At 36.0% G+C, this 20,953-nt stretch overlaps 2 protein-coding genes across 3 annotated transcripts in view; both read right to left on the bottom strand.

Annotated features, from left to right (window-relative positions):
- Positions 1-761: 761 nt before the first annotated feature.
- On the bottom strand, positions 762-4,536 carry LOC106699817 (gastrula zinc finger protein XlCGF57.1-like). The gene is made up of 2 exons (XM_023344637.1): positions 4,221-4,536; positions 762-2,778 (listed from the first exon to the last, which is right to left on the bottom strand). Exons 1-2 carry the CDS (start codon positions 4,387-4,389, stop codon positions 1,205-1,207), a joined length of 1,743 nt encoding a protein of 580 aa, XP_023200405.1. The 5' UTR covers positions 4,390-4,536; the 3' UTR covers positions 762-1,204.
- Positions 4,537-6,715: 2,179 nt separating this feature from the next.
- Positions 6,716-20,953, bottom strand: part of LOC111610415 (gastrula zinc finger protein XlCGF57.1-like) — a 28,924-nt gene continuing 14,686 nt past the window's right edge. Inside the window, exons 1-2 of one of the 2 annotated variants that reach the window (XM_023344602.1) lie at positions 10,361-10,822; positions 6,716-9,057 (exon numbers count right to left, since the gene is read on the bottom strand). In XM_023344602.1, the coding sequence (XP_023200370.1) occupies positions 7,502-9,057; positions 10,361-10,529 (1,725 nt within the window). In that variant the 5' untranslated portion in view covers positions 10,530-10,822 and the 3' untranslated portion in view covers positions 6,716-7,501. Of the gene's footprint in view, positions 9,058-10,360; positions 15,334-20,953 lie in introns of those variants that run through there. The other variant, XM_023344603.1, reaches the window with a different exon arrangement.

Here is a 20,953-nt window from a genome sequence, read left to right as displayed (position 1 = left end):
TACTTTGAAAAAGGGACACTAGAGCCCACAAAAAGACCCCTTGCAGGGCGATAAAACAAAACAAAAAGAAAGCCTACTAAAATAGCTTGAAAGGTTTAGTGGACTCCAGGTATTTAACAAATAGTTAAATTGTGTAAATCTAAAGTGTCTATTTTAATAGATGATACAGCAAATATGCAATAATACACACAGTGGGAACTGACTTAGGAGTAGCACAGAAGCTAACATCTATACTTTTTCAAATCGCTGGTCTTACAACCAATCTGTCAAGTAGCAGTGCACTCAGTTAGGCCAGCTTCCCAAGCTGCAGTTTTGTTTATGTTCTTTAGATCTACAAAATATTTGATTCTTCAAAAGAGTCAATGAATAGATGAATCTACGAATACTGAACCACGAATAGAAAGGGGTCCAGTGTAATACTCCAATAGTCCTCGTCATTTTTAGATTGATACTTTAAGACAACTGATTACAATTAACTAACTCCATTTAAAATGTAATCATGTAACTTTTTGAATTACTTGAATAATGTAAGTACACTTACATTTGTTTTCAATTGTTATTTGAATCTGTAAATGTCTGTAAATTCAACTTGCTATGTCTAGATCTAGATGCTGCTTTTAGCAGATTGTGATGTACGTAGTAATTACAATGACTTTTTAAAGGTAACTGATTTACACCAACTTTTATTACCTTTTTATGATGTATTTTGGTTGCATTAAATAAAATCAGGCAACTAATCAACTCTATGTTGGCCTTTTTATTATATTTATATATATATTTCAACAATTTACCACTAAAATGAAAAAAGAAGACCATCATCATGGTAAACTGACTTTATTACAAGAGACTTAAAAATAGTTTCACTGACAGTCACTTTCATAACAGAAGTTGAATCTATATCAAAATATTTTCAAACATCCTAAAAACTAAAAACCTTCTCAAACTGTGTAACTGATGAAAAAGACATAGGTAGAACAACAACCAGTTTGTTTAGCTTTAACAAATATGTCAGTAAAGATATTTCAACAAAAAATGTAAAATATATCAGTCATCCTTCCAAAATCAGAAATAAATATAAAATTTAAAATTTATAAAATGTTAAATTTGCATACATTTAAGTATCTTTAATTACAAGTCTTTTTTAATGTCACTGTATTTACATTAAAAGGAAAGTTACAGAGGAACTTGTTCACTTTAAAACATCTCATCTGTGATTCCCCGTGTGAACACGTAAACTCCTTTTAGTCTTGTAACTCTTTCCACAGGTCCCACAAAGGAAAGGTTTCTCACCTGTATGACTTTTCAAGTGAGAATTTAAACTATTTTTGGTAGACAGACCTTTTCCACAGATCCCACAGGAAAAAGGTTTCTCACCTGTATGAGTCCTCATGTGATAAGTTAAAACAGATTTATATCTGCAATTTTTTCCACAGGTCCCACATTCGAAAGGCTCCTTGCCTGTATGAGTTCTTGCGTGAGAAGTTAATCCATCTTTTGTAGGAGACTGTTTTCCACAAATTTCACATGAGAAAGGTTTCTCACCTGTGTGAGTTCTCATGTGTTGAGCTAAATTGGTTTTAGTGATGAACCTTTTTTCACAGCACTCGCATGTGAAAGGCTTCACACCTGTATGAATCCTCATGTGACAAGTTAAACTGTTTTTTGTAATGAAACTTTTTCCACAAATTTCACATGAGAAAGGCCTCTCGCCTGTGTGAATTCTCATGTGAGAAGTTAAACTATTTCTGTCATTAAAACCCTTTCCACAAGTCATACATGTGAAAGGCTTTTCACCTGTGTGACCTCTCATGTGATTAGTCATGTGACCTTTTTGAGTGAATTTTTTTCCACAAGTCATACACGAGAAAGGCTTCTCACCTGTATGAATCCTAATATGAGAAGTTAAACAAGACCTGCTTCTGAAACGTTTTTGGCAGGTCACACATGTGAACGGCTTCTCTTCTGTGTGAGTTTTCATGTGAGTAGTTAAATTAGTTTTATAAATGAATGTTTTTTCACAGCTTTTACACGAGAATGGCCTCTCTCCTGTATGAGTTCTCTCGTGAGAAGTTAAAACCCTACTTTCCCTAAAACTCTTTCCGCACATCAAACATGGGAATGGCTTCTCACCAGTATGAATCATCATATGCATTGTCAAGTGACCTTTTCGAGTAAAGGCTTTGTCACAAATTTTACAGGAATATATATATAGTTCCCTGTGAGTTTTCTTGTGGGTATGTTTTAAACCCTCAGAAGTTACTTTTTGCCCTTTGGTTTTCTGACATCTCTTGTTTTGCTTCTGCTCTTTTTCTCTCTTTTCTCCTGGGTCTTCAGAATTGTTTCCTTCCTGATAATGGTTATCTTCAGGAGAAGCATGAGAGACAAGTTGGTTCCTGTTTGATTCTGTTTCATTGTTGATTATTTGCACGTTAAGAGGAGTCACCAAAATGTCTCCAGTCTCCTGTTTAATCACAAACTGCTCTTCGTACTGAGTGATGCAGCGTTGATCCTCTTCATCTTTAAACTGCTGTTGTTCTGGTTCCTCTTGTTCTGGTTTTATGTGGAGATGTTCTGAATCTTCTTGTTCCTGTTTTATCTGTAGATGTTCCAGTTCCTCTTGCTCGCACTTTATCAGTAGATGTTCTGGCTCTATTTGCTCCTGTTTTATCTCCACAGATTCACGTTTTACTTCATTTAAAGTCAAGTTCTCATCCTGGGTGTTGAGTTCAGTAATCACTCCAGATTCAGCGAGTTCATTCACACAGTCTTGTGGAAGATCTGGACAAAAAAAGACAACACAAGCGTATAAATTTCAGTAAAATATAAACTTCACTTTAATCCCGTCATGCATCTAAATAGGCTGGACATCTGGCCTAAGGGCCTTTGGAAAAAAACCTCCGCATCTGTCGATAAAAAGTGCCTTTAAACATCTACATTAAGTTCCAACTAGCAACATTTAATATTAAATGTTGAGTAAAACACCATTCCTGTATGCAAATAATTATTACTTGGCACATAAAACTGAATGAAAGTGACAAGGTATGAGAGTTACATGCCTCAAAATTTGTTTAAGAGCATGAAGATAGAAAGTGATGACACTAAAAACATTTGACATTTTGGTCGAATGTGACAGCAACGTGCAAAATTAATCATGATGTAAAAGTGACTGATTTATATCTGCTGCCTTTGCAAACACAAAATACACACATTATCTGAAAATAAAATAATAAAATAAATAATGTTTAAATATGAACTACACTTGGCCTTCCGCCTGTGCTCTCTGTAATAGAGATAAAAAATATTCTGGAGCATGAATGAGAGTAATTCTGAAATATCTGTAAAAACCCTGTCCTGATTTTTCCCTGTTTTTCCCCACAATTGATCTATTTTTCTCAACAAGTTTCTCTGCTTACCTGCGAAGAACCTGCATCATCGTCCCTACAGCTGGTCTCTGGTCTAATGTCTCCTTTCTAAATACACACCTTCCAATGTGGCAATGAAAATCTCGTTCCTATATGTGGAAAGCAATGGCAAACACAACCTCCTCACAAAAATGAAGTAGGATTAGGTTTCATCCTGACTAACTGTCGGTGGAAATGATCACTGCCTATTTCTTTGTTAAATGTGTCTAATGACCCTTTTACTCAGGCAGACGACTAAATAAAAACTTTCACAAGTATAATAATTCCTCTTCTTTAAATTAATGGCATCTAACTCTGCTGGTCACCACTGAGATACTAATGTGGAGAATGATAAGTCCAAGTGTAAAAGTGGGCCGAAGACACCATAAAAAGATCCATTCTCTCCAGCATTGTTCATTAAAATGGTACAGCAACATTGATGTAGATAAGAAAATATGTATACAATAGGCACATTTAAAGATATTCTAGACTGTTGCATTCAGCAAATACATGTTCTCTCAATACTTTAAGTATATTTAAAAGCAAGTACTTACTTTGACTCAAGTTAAATGTTGATGTGTTTTTTTTTTATTTCTACTAGAATATATTTTTGTAATTTTGACATTATATGATGGACAGTAAGTAGTTCAGGTCACGGTTGATGATTTAAAGTATTTTATATTCAGCTGGAGCCTATTTGTTATTCCAGTCATATAATTTGGTGCAACAGCCCTTTAAATACGATGCCGAGTTTAGCGTCGGTCCCAAAACAATTTTCTTTAACTTGTCCAATCAGTAAAAGGCGAGGCTGTTTCATACCAACTCGGTCTAAGATAATCAGGGGCCTCCGGGAGAAATCCAGCAGTCTGCGATGATCATCCATCTCTTCCTCCGACTTGACGATGATTTCTTTAAACTCTGTGAATGTTTCTTCAGCAGCAGTTAACGGCTCGTTGGTTAACTCTCTCTGGCGCTGAACTGAAGACATTTTTACTGCAAACACTCGAATATTTACCTAAAACATCAAATCCGTATTCTAACACAAGGAACGCTGACGCCTTCTCTGTGCTCTGTTAGCATTTCCTGTGTGTTTCACTGTGGCGCCACTGAAGAAACTGTGAAAGAGTTTTAGTTCCGCGTTGAATTTTCAAGTCCCCTCGAACGACCTCTGTTTTATAATTCTCTTAATAATGTGATTATTTAGAAGTATTTATTTTTCAGTACTTTGATTCTCTAAGTGAAAGACACTATATAGGCTAAGACACAAAGAATGACCGTTAATTACTGAAATTTTGCTCTGACATCTAATATATTTTTAAAAATATTTAGTATTTAAATATTAAAACATTTAATTCAGAATCAAAGTGTTACATGAAACTATGCAGCTTTTATACAGTTGTATATGTACACACGCACAATGACTTTTGTGTATATATATATATATATATAAATATATATACATATATGTGTGTGTGTTCCTTTAATACACACTGTTAATATCCTGCTTGAAAACACAATTTTAAATCCATTTTATTTTAGACTCCTATTAATACTAAAATCTTGATTTAAAATGTAAAATTAGCAGGATAGTGTTAATTTTAAGAATGATTGTTTTCTGTGTGTTTCACTGTGGCTCCACAGAAGAAACTGAAAAAAAATTTTTTGGTTCTACGTTAAACTTTCCAGTCACCCCAGAACCACATCTTTTTTACATAGGTCTGGTAAAAAATTTGAATATTATTAAATCATTTTCTGAGGGACTCTCAAAATCCACTGCTAAACTGAAAAAACAAGACCATCATGATGATAAATTGCACTTTATTTTATAAGAGCTACAAATGATTTTACTGACAGTAAAACTATTTGCATCTACAGTATATCACCAATACATTTACTAACACAAATGCAGCTTCTCCACAGATTAGTTATACACAGACACACACACATATATACAGTATATATAGTATATGTGTGTGCAAGTTTTATATCTGCAAGTTTTGTTATTGCAGAGTCGTTTGGTTTGGTGCAGCGACAATTCAAAGAGGATGTCGAGTTCAGAGTCGCCCCGGACAATTTTCTCTAACCTGTATCATCAGTAAAACGTGAGGGTGGTTCCTACCTATTCGGTGTAAGATTATCTGGGGTAATCGGGAGAAATCCAGCAGTCTGCGCTGATCATCCATCTCTTCCTCCGACTTGACGATGATTTTATAAAACTCCGTTAATGTTTCTTCAGCAGGAATAAACTGCTTGTTGATTAACTCTCTCTGAGGCGGAACTGAAGACATTTTAACAGCAAACAGTCAAATATTTTACCCAAAACACCAAACCTGAATTCAAACTACATTCTAACAGAGGGGAAGCTAACGCTGCTAGCTACTCTGTTTTCATTTCTCGCGTGTTTCACTGTAGCTCCACGGAAGAAACTAAGAAGACTTTTAGTTCCGCTTTAAATTTTCTGATCTCCTATTAATCTCCTCTTTTAATAAAGTGATGTTAAATAAATTAGAATATTAATTAAAAGTAGTGTCTTTTCCAGTACATCACTTTACTAAGTGAAACACACTATAACTTAAAACACAAAGTATGATGTTTTCAACCATATACAATGAACAAATTAATTATAAGAATTTTGCGCATACACAAACACCCTTTTAAAGATTAGAATATTAAATAACTATAAAAAACCCTTCAATACAAAAATTAGAGCAACATGAGACTATGTTTAAAGCTGTCAAGATTAATTGAGCAAAATTTGTATTCATGTCAACGTTACGTTTTTTAACTATTTTATGAACCAAAAACTTAAACTCACAAAATAAATTTACCAACATTCTCAATACTCCAAACAATAACAGATGTAATTATGTTGTCTTGTTAACTATTAACTCAGTCTCATTTTAGACTTTATAGTAGAAAATGCATTTCAGTATAATTCAGCCATTTTATTTATTTGATATTTTTGTATCAGTGGAAAAGGTTAATTTATTGCTGTAACAAAAAGCAGAACTGCTTCAAAGTCATCACATTAGCTGTAGGTATAAAACACTACTCTAACCTGTCTGAAACATCTCACAGGACACACAACATATGAAGCCCAGATCAGATTACATCTGAACAAAAAGGGTTTATTAAACCCATGTCTGGACTCAAGAATGCAACTGGGAGTCTTGCCAAAACCAACAAAGGAATGGGAGAAGTTGCAAACCACTCAATGAGTGTTCAGGGTGTTGCAGTGCTCCGCACCTCCCCACTGCCATCCTGCAAAGTTAGAACAGATCCTAATTAAGAGTCAAAATGCACTACAAGATTGAAAAAAAAAGATGACTTTATTATATAAGAAGTACAAATAGTTGTAATGACAGTCACTTTTGTAAGAGAAATGGAATTTATATCACTTATACATTTACAAACATCTTTTAAAAATCCTTAAACAAAAACTCTGTATAATGAATGAAAGACAAGAAAATAAAAATTATTTTACAGTTCAGAATAGCTTTAACAAGGATTTATGTATTTAAACCAAAAATAGTAAAATATCTGCAGTATCAACATGATTTAGTCAACCTTATGCCTGCGTTGTTGAAATCTTATAATCAGCATAATTTCCTTCCTGAATTAGAAACAGAGAAAATAATGAAAATAATAATGTGTGATAATTAGATTCAAATACAGAAAACATTATGAATCCCAATGGGCAATTACCGGTCCATACATCAACTCTTAATATGAATCCACTAACAGAAAACATTTAAATAATTGAACAAAAACTCTGTATAAATACAGCAAAAGATAAACATAAGATTTTATAAGCTTTACATTATAATTCTGAACATTTAAACCATTTATTCCTTCAACACACCCTTCAAATCCATTTCATTTAAGATTCCCGGTGATTATTATCTGAAATCTGGTTTTAAGATGTGAAATTAGTAGAATAAGGTAAATTTTAAGAACTTCAGTTAGAAGTCTTATTTGAAATGCTTTTTTGAACTAAGCTACAACAAATCAAAGATATGATCTAAATGTAATTAAAGCACAAAAAGCAAGTTAGAGAGCACCATGGTATTTGAGGTTCACATAATGCTGTCTCACATTTGTTAGTCCTCGTGAATAGGTAAACCATTTTCATAGGTGAAACTTTTCCCACAAATCCCACATGAGAAATGCTCCACACTTGTGTGACCTATAACGTGACTAGCTAAATTATTTTTGTGAATGACTCCTTTTCCACAAGTCATACATGTGAAAGGCTTCTCACCTATGTGAAGGTTCATGTGTTTGACTAAATGATCTTTTCGTGTGAAACTTTTTTCACAAGTCATACATGTGAAAGGCTTCTCGGTCATATGAATCCTCATGTGAGAAGTTAAACGAGATGTGCTTCTGAAACCTTTTCCACAAGTTCCACATGAGAAAGGCTTCTCACCTGTATGAATTCTCATGTGAATAGTTAAATCAAATTTGATTCTGAAACTTTTTCCACAAGTCATACATGTGAAAGGCTTCTCACCTGTGTGAATTCTCATGTGATTAACTAAATGATCAGTTCGAGTGAAACTTTTTCCACAAGTCATACATGTCAAAGGCTTCTCAGCCATATGAATCCTCATGTGAGAAGTTAAACGAGACGTGCTTCTGAAACTTTTTCCACAAGTTCCACATGAGAAAGGCTTCTCACCTGTATGAATTCTTGTGTGAATGGTTAAATCAGATTTGATTCTGAAACTTTTTCCACAAGTAGTACATGTGAATGGCTTCTCACCTGTGTGAAGCTTCATGTGATTACTTAAATGATCTTTTCGACTGAAACTTTTTCCACAAGTCGTACATGTGAAAGGCTTCTCGACCATATGAACCTTCATGTGAGAAGATAAACAAGATGCGCTTCTAAAAAGTTTTCGACAATTCACACAAGAGAAAGGCTTCTCGCCTGTATGAGTCCTCATGTGAATAGTTAAATTTCTTTTGTTACTAAACTTTTTTTCACAAGTTCTACATGTGAAAGGCTTCTCTCCAGTGTGGCTTTTCATGTGAGAAATTAAATTACCTTTTTGAGTGAAACTTTTTCCACAAGTAAGACATGTGAAACGCTTCTCCCCAGTATGAATCCTCACGTGTGTCATCAAGTTACCTTTTTGAGAAAAGATTTGATGACAAAATTCACAGGAATACACATTTTGGTCCAGGTGAGTTTTTTTGTGCTTTCTATGTTTTGGACCTTCGGTGGTTCCTTTTTGCTGTTTGGTTTTCTGACATCTCTGGTTTTGTTTCTGCTCTTTGTCTCTCTTTTCTCCTGGGTCTCCAGAATTGTTTCCTTCCTGATCCTGGTTCTCAACTACTGGACCCTCCATAGTGCTTGAAAAGTGGAAAATAAGTTGGCTCCTGTTTGGTTCTGTTTCATTGCTGATTTTTTGTACATTAGAAGGAGTCACCAAAATATCTCCAGTTTCCTGTTTCAACATAAGATGCTCTTCATCCTGACTTATGCAAAGCTGATTTTCTTCTTCTTTGAACTGTTGATGTTCTGGTTCCTCTTGCTCATGTTTTATTTTAAAAGGTTCTGGTTCCTCTTTATCTATAGCTGAATTCCCATCCTGGTTGCTGAACTCAGTGAAATCTTCCTCCTCTTTACACACACAATTTTGTGGGAGATCTGGACAAAATAAACAACCAACAGCTTATAAATTTAGGTAAAAACAAACTTCATGTTTATCCATTGATGCAACTGAAACAGGCTTTATTTCATATGAATATTAAACTTAATCGATGTTGATCTTCTGATGGGAGAGTCAATAGATGTGCATCATAATACAATAAAAACATTGTTTTATAACATTCTGTTAATCTTCACCTTTCAATTAAATTAACTTTTAAAGGACCTTCGTAAGGAAGGCAAGGGATGACAAAATTAAATATACCATACTTGTAAATGTTCCTTTAAGGAACAAAATATATCATGAAATTATGAAATATTCAATTAAATAAATGACTTCTAAAATGATTAAATCTACCTTTTTAAATAATTTATTTTAATTGATTATTTAAATTATTTAGTTATTTAATTGACTATTTCCATGTTCCTCTTGAAAATGAGATATAGATATAGAACGGGGTTTACCTGTTTAAATAAAGGAAGTAATTTTAAAAGAATTTGTAAAATGTAACTTTAAGAAAAACATATCTAGAATATATTTTATCATTTCACTATATTCTTTTGAGGGATATCCGTATAGCACTTTTCAGCTTTACATCAAGAAAACAAAAATAAAAAAATCATAAAACCAACTTGAGAACTTGCAGTTTTCTAGAAGTTTGTTCCAGATTTGTGGTGCATAGATGCTAAATGCTGCTTCTTCATGTTTGGTGCTGATTCTGGGGATGCAGAGCAAACCAGAACCGGAAGACCTGAGAGGTCTGGAAGGTTGATACAACAACAGCCGATCTTTAATGTATTGTGGTGCTGAGCCGTTCAGTGATTTATAAACTAACAACAGTATTTTAAAGTCTATTCTCTGAGCTACAGGGAGCCAGTGTAGAACTGGGTGATGTGCTCTAACTTCCTGGTTTTAGTCAGAACACCAGCAGCAGCGTCCTGGATCAGCTGCAGAAGGGCGATTGTTTTTTTTAGTCAGACCTGTGAGGACACTGTTACGTAATCAGTGCGACAAAAGATAAACACATGGATGCGTCTCTCTAGATCTTGCTGGGACACTAGCCGTGTAATTGTAGAAATGTTCTTTAAGTGGCTATAAGGCAGACTTTGTAGCCGGCCTTTCTTTCCTTCAGTTAATATTATGTACATCCATGATCTAACTAAGCTTTCAATGGAACTGATCTGTTTCAGGTTTTTATTGTTGTAATATTTTAGCATTTAGTTTCATGCCCAATTCAGCGTCGGTCCCAAACAATTTTATTTAACTTGTCTCTAATAATTAAGACGGGACAGTGGTTCCTACCTATTCGGTGTAAGATTATCTGGGGCCTCCGGGAGAAATCCAGCAGTCTGCGATGATCATCCATCTCTTCCTCCGACTTGACGATGATTTCTTTAAACTCTGTGAATGTTTCTTCAGCAGCAGTTAACGGCTCGTTGATAAACTCTCTCTGACGCTGAACTGAAGACATTTTTACTGCAAACACTCAAATATTTACCCAAAATACCAAACCCGTCTTCAAACTACATCCTAACAGAAGGGAAGCTAACGCTGCTATTTGTGTCCTGTTTTTATTTCCTGTCTGTTTCACTGTAGCTCCACTGAAGAAACAGTGAACGGCTATTTATGGCACAGTGACATAAACAGTGTCAAAAATAGCAATCACTATCGCAATCACTCAAATATTCCTACAAAACACCAAAACCCTTGATCAAAATGCCTTCTGACAGAACAACTATCGCTGCTATCCGCGCTGTTTATTTCCTGTGTGTTTCACTGTGGCTCCACGGAGGAAACTGTGAACGACTTTTAGTTCCGCTTTGAATTTTCAAACTCTCCTTGATCCACCTCTTTTAACAGTTAGACTAAATAAATTACGTCAGAATTGTATTTTTCAGTATCCCAATTTACTAACCGAGACACACTACATAGGTTAAAATACAAAACAATAATGTTTTAAACTCTTTCCTTCTCCTCAGCATGTTATAATCGATCCTTACCTGCTGATGGTCTATATTTGCTCCCTGACTTTGCCCTTTTTATTGTGACAACATGATTTCTTTTAAATATGTGAAAAGCATAGTATGCAAAACATTTGTACATAAATGAGGGATGTACAAAGGGATGTAACCAAGGCAGGGGTGGGTAGAGTAAGCAGAGAATAAAGTCAATAGAATAACAAACAGAAAAGGATTAAAATAACTTGTGATACTTAGATTCAGATACAGAAAACATTAATCCCAAAGGAGAACTCAGTAGTTGTCTACCAGACCATGTAACCGAGTTCTGCTTCACTCCACTGTACCAGGCTGGCCCAAGTAACCCCTCGACTCTGCACCGTGTAGTCGTTTTTAATAAAGACAAGGAGTTTCTGGGTGATCAGGCAGTTTATTTCCTTAGGGTGGTCTGGGAGGCCGGCAACAGGAACACTGTTTGAAGACACGAGAGGTGGGGGATGTGCGATGAAATATGAAACAAGCTTACTTTGAGTTGTACATGGAGGTGGCAGGTAGTAGCTGCTGGCTGCAGAACACATGGGTGCTTGTCCTCGTCTGTTGACAATAACAGAAGATTCTTGAGCCAGACAAGAGACAAAGAGAATGCCAAGAAGCGTGATCTGGGAGGACGGACAGGTTAAGCACTCAAGAGGATTGAGGATGCCAGACAAGGTTTAAGCACTTATTATGGAGACGAATTCTTGAACGAGGGAATCCACTTTCTGCCAGGATATATTCTGGTTTTTTGGGGGGTTTTTTTTACAGAATTTCTGTCAGACGTTTCCCGTTATTTAACAGTTTTTTCCGTAAATTAAAGGTTTTCTGTGTTTAAAATTTAACATGGAAAAATTTTAAATTCTGGAAAACAATTGCTAAATCACTGAAAAAAAATTAGCTGGAAATTCCGTAAAAAAAACCCAGTAAATGTACTGGCAGAAAATTACCAGGACATTGTCGGTTTCTTTTACGGATTTTTTATTTTTTTTACTGTGTGGTCAGAGCAGGTATAATTTTAAAGAAATTAATGAAAACAATTACACAGGTCATCTGAAGTCATCATCAAAATCTTCAAAGCAAAATCAGCAAAGTGATTTTTTTTCACTGTACAAATGTTTGACAGCAATTAAGCTTGATTTGAAGACTGTGGGAGGAGTTATGAAGGGGCAACTTCACTCAGGTGTTATTGCAGAATAAAAGATACAGAGTAATTTCACACTTGAATTCATATTATATCGTCTGACCACTGTGAGTTCTCATGTGAATAGATAAACTCTTTTTATGGATGAAACTTTTAAAACAAGCAATACATGATAAAGGTTTCACATCTGTGTGAATCCTCATGTGGGTAGTTAAACTAATTTTTTTTGTGAAACTCTTTCCACAACTAATACATGTGAAAGGTTTCTCACCTGTGTGAATCCTCATGTGGGTAGTTAAACTACATTTGTGAGAGAAACTCTTTCCACAACTAATACATGTGAAAGGTTTCTCACCTGTGTGAATCCTCGTGTGTCTCATCAATTTGCTGTTTTGAGAAAAGGTTTTATCACAAACTTTACAGGGATATAATTTTTTATCAAGGTGAGATTTTTTGTGCTTTTTCTGTTTTGGACCTTCAGTAGTTCCTTCTTTCTGTTTGGTTTTCTGACATCTCTTGTTTTGTTTCTGCTCTTCGTCTCTCTTTTCTCCTGGGTGTCCAGAATTGTTTCCTTCCTGATTCTGCTTCTCATCTTCAGGAGAAGCATGAGAGACGCGTTGGTTCCTGTTTGGTTCTGTTTCATTGTTGATTCGTTTCTCATTAGAAGGGGTCACCAAAATGTCTCCAGTCTCCTGTTTCAGTACAAGATGCTCTTCGTCCTGACTGATGCAGAGTTGATTCTCTTCCTCTCTGAACTGTTGATGTTCTGGTTCCTCTTGCTCCAGTTTTATCGAGACAGGTTCTGGTTCCTCCTTCTTGTTGCTCGGCTCTTTGAGAATCTCCTCCTCTTTACACACACAGCATTGTGGGCAATCTGGCAAAAAGAAAAAACAAAAGCCTATAACTTTAAGTAGAACACAAAAATTTCACTTTAATTTGTTGGTGCTTCTGAACAGGCTCTATGGCATGTCTAGGTGATATTAAAGCTTGGTTGGCCTTGAACTTTTTAAATTTTAATGAAAACAAAACAGAGGTGATGGTGTTTGGACCCAGTGGCTCCTGTGAGTCTTCCTCTGTTGACCTGGGACCCTTGGAGGTTTATTTTAAACCTGTTATTACAGATCTTGGTTTTAAGGTGGACAGTGATTTTAAATTGGATAGTCAAATCAGAGCCGTGGTTAAGTCCAGCTTTTATCATTTAAGGCGATTGGCGTCAGTGAAATCTTTTCTTTCCAGGCAGCATTTTGAAACAGTGATCCATGCTTTTATTTCAACTCGATTGGATTACTGTAACGCACTTTATCTGGGAGTTAGTCAGTCGCTGCTCTCACGTCTGCAGCTAGTACAGAATGCTGCTGCACGACTGCTGACAGGAACTCGAAAGAGGGAACACGTGACCCCTGTCCTGGCCTCACTTCACTGGCTGCCGGTATATTTTAGGATTCATTTTAAAATTCTTATGTTTGTTTTTAAATCACTACATAATCTTGCCCCGGCTTACCTCTCTGAGCTTCTTCACCCATACATACCTTATCGGTCTCTTAGGTCCGCAGATCAGCTGCTTTTGGAGGTACCGAGATCAAGAAGGAAGCTCAGAGGGGACAGGGCTTTCTCTGTCATGGGCCCCAAATTATGGAACAACTTGCCTTTGCAGGTCAGGGAGGCCCCTTCACTGTCCACTTTTAAAGCTCGTCTTAAAACCCATCTATTTTATTTGGCTTTCAACTCTAGCGGGATCTAGTTTTAAATTGTATGTTTTTGTTTTTAAACTGTAAGTTTTTATTTTATGTTTTTTTTATTGTTATGTTGTGTTTTGATGTACAGCACTTTGTATCAGCTGTGGTTGTTTTAAAGTGCTTTATAAATAAAGTTGGTATGGTATGGTATGGTATTTTATTTGAAAATGAACCAACATCCCTCTGACTGGAAGGGAACAAGGTGTGTCAAAATACAACTCTGGAAAAACTGCACAGTTTTGTAAAAATCAACATCTCTGCATGTATGGTTGGCATTTCATTCCAGTGTCAGTTGAATTCTAACCCAAGTCCACCTCAATGTTTGCGGCAGGAATGGCATAAGGTCTCCCAAAAGCAGTGTGAAATACTGGAGGAAAGCATGACGAAACACATGACATAAAAACATTTTGCTAGACAATGTCAAACATAGAGAAGTTTAAGTTATTGTTATCAAACCTTATCAAATATGGAGTTTTGAAGCCAAAACTGCCAACCATGAGAATCAACTCATTTAAAGTTTAAACTCAGTTTCACACAAACACAAAGACCCTATAAATGTTGGGCTGTTGAACTGGACCATTCAAGCTAATTTTTTGTTAGCAGCTTAGTGGCCCTGGGGCCCTTAGTGGCTGCTTAGTTTGCTATGCCTTGTGCCGGCTCTGGCAATCAATGCAGGAAAATTAATTTGTGGTGAATCTTGCATTTTCTTTAAAGTACAAATCCATTTTATTTCATTTGAAAAGATTTTAATCAGAGTAAAACTGGTTAATATAATTTGAAAGAAAACTCAATCTCATTTTACTTTAAAGACAAAACTATCACAAATACTTTTTTGCAGATTTTAAAAAAAAACATTCAATTCTTTACATTCTAGCTTTGATTTTAAAAGCTTTTAAAATAAACCCCACTAACTCTCTCTATTGTACAGAATAATACAAATCAATCGCTCAAGTCCAATCATGTGAGAATGTTCTGGAAGGGAGTCCATGTCCGGTCAAACTCTGTTAATGCATGAAATAGTCAGTGGGCCCCCAAGCCTCTTCATCTATCAGCATCAGTACTGGCACTCCTCAGGGCTGTGTGCTGAGCCCTCTGCTCTTCACGTTGTACACACACAACATACAGTTTGACATAAACAGTATGTTAATACAACAACATACAGTTTATCATTATTGTTTTTTAATACAGAATATACCAAAAAGAACAAGAAAGCATCTCTGAAGGAAAATGTGTCACGGTTGCACATCTCCAAGTATCCAAATGATCACATTTAACAAATACAACAATTTTCAGCTTTATAGACATGAAACCCCTCCAGTCTTTCATTCTAGTTTTAAACCAAATCAGTTCTATAGTGAACCTCAACATAGAACATGTATGGAAAATACTTCTACTGCTTTTCACCTGTGTGACGCCTCATGGCGAGTCAAACTACCTTTGAGACTAAAGATTTTTCCACAGTTTACACATGAATATGGCTTTTCACCAGTGTGAATCATCATGTGCTGAGTTAAATTCCGTTTTCGAAAAAAACTTTTTCCACAGTTCACACATGAAAACGGCTTTTCACCATTGTGAATCATCATGTGCTGAGTTAAAATCCGTTTTTGACTAAAACTTTTTCCACAGTTCACACATGAAAACGGCTTTTCACCAGTGTGAATCATCATGTGCCGAGTTAAATCCTGTTTTTGACTAAAACTTTTTCCACAGTTCACACATGAAAACGGCTTTTCACCAGTGTGAATCATCATGTGCCGAGTTAAATCCTGTTTTTGACTAAAACTTTTTCCACAGTTCACACATGAATATGGCTTTTCACCTGTGTGAATCCTCGCGTGCCGAGTTAAACTCTGTTTTACACTAAAACTTTCTCCACAGTTCACACATGAAAACGGCTTTTCACCTGTGTGAATCATCATGTGCCGAGTTAAATCCTGTTTTTGACTAAAACTTTTTCCACAGTTTACACATGAAAACGGCTTTTCACCTGTGTGAATCCTCGCGTGCCGAGTTAAATCCTGTTTTTGACTAAAACTTTTTCCACAGTTCACACATGAAAACAGCTTTTCACCAGTATGAGTTCTCATGTGAGCATCAAAAACAGATTTTGAAGTCAAACGCTTTTTACAGATGACACATGAGAAAGGTTTTCTTCTTTCCTGATTTTGGTTCTCAGTTTCAGCAGCTTCCTGGAAGATGACTTGGTTCCTGTTTGGTTCTGATTCAGTGTGGTCTGTTTGCTCATCAACAGGAACCAACATGCAGGTATCAGTCTCCTGTTTTAATTCAATCTGTTCTTCAGCCTGACTGCAGTAAACTTCTTTCTCTTCCACTTTTATCTGATGATCTTCTGGCTCTTCCTGTTCTTGTTTCACCTGCACAGGTTCTAACTCCTCCTGGTCCAGAGTGGATCTCCTCTCCTGGTTATAAACGTTACACTTCAGGGAATCTGGACAAGAAAATAGAGCAAAAGAGCACTTGTTAACTTTACTGAAGTAAATAGGAGAAATTGTTCATCGTTTAAAACAGCAAGGAACAAAAAACCCACTTGAAAATTCAAGAGCGCAGACAGAGATACAGATCAGTCGATATATTCAGCTGACATTTGGAGAATTCTCAAATCAACAGATGTAAAAAATATATTTTATTTATTACAAAATTAATTGTAGTCGGGATTATTGTTCATATTTAACAGTAAAATGTATTATTTCAAGATATTTATTTTTATTACTTTGAATTATATTAAAATTTTATTTTAGTCCACTTTATATTTTTATGGTTTATTTCTAAACATGAGTTTATTTGTAGGTTTATTTGTTATTAACTTTCGTAAGTTGGACATTAAGAACTGTGGGTCCATTTTCTGTAAGTATAGGGACTGGTATAGGACCAGCATGCACTGGGTTGGGTCTGTGGGTTTTGACCAGAGCAGGAGAGGAAACAATGAAAAGTAGTGATGGTGAGATGCAGCTTCATGAAGCCCTGAGGAACTCCATCCAATCATTCGACTCATGAGCCGATGCACCGCGGTGCTTCATTTTCTCTACTGTGACATCAACTGGACAATATATGTAAAATAAGCAACGTGAAAACAACATGAAGCTTTACAATGAATAAACAAGTTTAAAATCTTTGTGATTCTGATACATAAATTCTGATTAATCTGGTTGTATGAAACAATGGCTGGATCCAAAAGAAACTAGAAACAAATAGAAAAGAGGGTTGTGATTGGCTTGTAGGCCTGTCACGATAGCAAATTTTGCTGAGCGATTAATTGTCTCAAAAATTATTGCGATAAACGATAATATTGTTTGAAGACCTTTTTACACTGATTTTATGGAAATGACGTAATAATGCATGCGATTTCCTGCCAAAGATAGATACACTTTATTTTCAAAAGACCACTAAACACTGGAACTGATAAACAAAATAAACAAAACAACCAAAAACGAAAATAAAATGGTCTCCATTAATAAAAAACGCACTTGAAAAATAAAACTAAACAACATAAAGTAAAAGTGGAAATAAATACTGCATTCAATCAAAAGAGTGCAGATTATGAAGTCTGTATACTATATTGCCCTTCAGTAATAATTAGATTTAAATAGAGAAGATGAATTGCAACTACCTGATGCAATAGTTCACACTACACGATTTTTTGCTCCTATTTTTCCCCATACAACAATCTTAGAACGTTGGTCTTTCTAAGATTGTGTGGTGTGTTATGGTAGATCGTCGTTGCCGCTCCGATCCAAATCAGTGGTTTTCTCCGACTGGGCGCTTTAACGCAGCCTGTTGAATGTGACAGGCAGCCAATCAGAAAGCGCGGATTCTCCTCCGCACTTTCTGAGGGGAAATTACGAAAGGGAATCAGAAACAGCTGAGCAACCCGAAGTCCAGCGGACATTGGAGATGATACGTGGAAACAACATTAATGTTTATTCAACATGCAAAGAATATAGAAATGACAAGAGGAGGAGTTGGAGCGAAATTGCTACTGCAGTTGATAAACCCGGTAACTTTTCAGCAGTTCTTCGTTAAGGTGACGTAAATAGGTTCTAATGATTTTCATTCAGTCAGGACTTTACGCTGACACTAGCCACATGCATTGCAGGTAGATTGTAGTAAAGCATTGATTAATGCCTGGTTTTAAAATTAGTTAAAGGGCAAGTCCACTTAATTTTTCACTACCTTCCACATCTTTAATAGAGTCTAGTTTAAAAACTACAACAGCTAGACTCTTCTGACCTGGACTGGGTTAATCTGCTCTCACAGCAGAATATTTATAACCATATTTCTGATTTGTGAAACTTCAATAAAGGTTGATTTCACCACTTTTTAATCTCTGTTATAGTATAACTGCTCAAATTCCCAAACTACCATAACACCTAAACTCTTGAAACCTGGACAAGATTATTTTCAACTAACAGCAGAATATTTAAAACCATCTTTGTGATTTGTGAAACTTTTATCCGATTTGTGGAACTTCAATAAAATGCCATTTTTACCCATCTTTGTATCCAGCTCATATTAAAACTGCTATAATGCCAAAACTACAACAACTACGTATTTCAAACTTGGACTAGATTATTCTTCTCTAATAGCAGAATATTTTAATTCATGTTTGGGATTCATGAAACTTCACTAAAGTTTAGATTACTATTCACACTTGTTCCATGCAGTTTTTTAAAATTCCAATTCAATTCTAATTCAAAACCACTTAATTAATCCTAATGGGAAATTAAATGTTGGTGTTACTCATGAATTCTTCCAAGGGTTATTGTAGATGGAGATGGTTGTTGGAAGGAAAGATCTTCTGCAGCCGTCTGTTACATAAAGTTTCACAAATCAGAAAAAAGTTTCCCAAATCAGATAAAAGTTTCACAAATCCCAAACCAACTTCAGCTTCGTGTAGTTAAAGGAGGAAAAGCCATAAAAGGTAATTTTATTTCTACATCAATAAGCCATTTTCACAGCGTAATTGTGATTCCTGCGTTCATTTACCGGTTAACAAAACATTTATACGGGAAAAGAACATTTACTAAAATGATCCTCATACAGAAAGGTGCAGACATTTAGACCTTAACCTGCATCCAAACGCTGGTGGTTCCTACCTATTCGGTGTAAGATTATCTGGGGCCTCCGGGAGAAATCCAGCAGTCTGCGATGATCATCCATCTCTTCCTCCGACTTGACGATGATTTCTTTAAACTCTGTGAATGTTTCTTCAGCAGCAGTTAACGGCTCGTTGATAAACTCGTTTAGAGAAACAGTCGAACATTCAACCAAACAGACCATGCGCCATTTTCTTTGTCTTCTTCTTCTTTGGGATTTTATGACTGTCGTTCATTCATGTCATCGCATTACCGCCACCTTGTGGATCTTACGATCATCACATCTAAAGATTTCTCATACAGTGCCAGTTCTCTTTGAAAAACGTAAAATCTTTTCTTCCACTTTATTTAAATAAAACAAATACAATATTAGTATTCCAGTTTTCCACAAATCCAAAGTTAATATTGTCTTCTGATTCGTATCTCCTACATCCCGCAACATGTTTCACAGTTTCTTCACTCCACCAGATCAGAACCTTTCCTATAGTTTCCGTATATCCACAATGATCGCTGCTGCTTTGTTCGGAGTTACCGCTGGTTCCGCCCATCCTGTGGCTTATTGAGAGCCGATCAGCACCGGCTTGTTCACTGAATTGTGCGGTGCTGGTGGTCGAGTGTAAAAGACTTTTACCGGTTTTATCTATTTGATTTTTCTACCGGTATTTTAATAATAGTTTGTATTTATTTCTTTTTTAGCTCTGAGGATTGAAGGTGGTGCGTTTGGCCCAGATGGTGGCGCCCCCTGTTGCTGTGGCTGTCCCGTGATCAACATAAATCGATTGAGGGAAATCCAACGAGTGTTTGTGACGTCACGGTGTTTGGTGATTCTTTGCTCGGGAGCCTCCGATCCAGAACCTGTCAGCACCTACCGCCAAGCCTCGGCAACTCAGCTTAGTTTTTCCTAACTTCTTCTCATCTACATAGAGGTATTATTTAATTTTACTGTTTTTATTTTAATAAATTATTATAACTTTGAAACAGTGTCTATTGCAATTCACTCTAAATTTCCCCTCTCGCTGCTCCTCTTTTTATTCAGACTTGGGAAACCCTAGTTACAGAAGTTAACAGCTGCTAGAAAAAGCAAATTAAAGTAAGATAAATGAGTACATATGAAAATAAGAAATTTAAAATCTAACAAATAGCTAAAAATGCAATTTATACCAGGTGAGTCTTTCTCCCCTACAATGTGGACCGGTACCAGTACTGGACTGATTCTGATCCTTCAAATGATTTTAACATAACTTAGAAGTTGATGTAAAAATAATGTTTGTTTTGGCCACAAAATGATTATGCTCAGCAGCAAACAACAAATCACCAACTACAGCATAGAGCAGCTCATCCATGTAGCAGCTATGTAGCCTGACGTAAAAACATTTTGCTAGTGTCAAAAAAGAGGAAATTTAATGCTAGCTTTGGACAAAATGTTTGGCTCTTTCCTCTTTAATTTCTTCCCGGGATCCTCGGCGAGTGACGGCGTGCTGCTAAAACGAAACAACAACAAAGCGTGTTGACATCACAGATCACAGAGTTTAATCCCATACAAAGCAACGCATGAATCAATTAACAAAGCTGCAGAGGTACAGAGATATGCATTTTTCTCATAAAAATAAAGACACACAAGGGGAAGACAAACAAACATAAAACAAAGACAAAAAAAAGCAAAAATTAGCGGCCGCTGTCTCTCTGCATTTTCTCTCCTTTGGTCATCTTCTACCAAATTGGTGTTTCCCTATTTAATTTATGCAGCCAAGGCGTTCCGTTCTTTGACCAATTGGAAATTCCGTGTCTGTTATTACGCAATAGCCAGCCCCACCCACTCCTCACAACTTCTCCCGGGCTGACTACTGACCAGTTCTCTATCTAACAGGTCCGGAAAATCTCTGAGACCTGGGTATTACCCTAGAAGA

The sequence above is a fragment of the Xiphophorus maculatus genome, chromosome 13, assembly GCF_002775205.1.
Source record: "Xiphophorus maculatus strain JP 163 A chromosome 13, X_maculatus-5.0-male, whole genome shotgun sequence".
Taxonomy (NCBI): Eukaryota; Metazoa; Chordata; class Actinopteri; order Cyprinodontiformes; family Poeciliidae; genus Xiphophorus; species Xiphophorus maculatus.
This window is presented reverse-complemented; position numbering and strand designations above follow the sequence as displayed.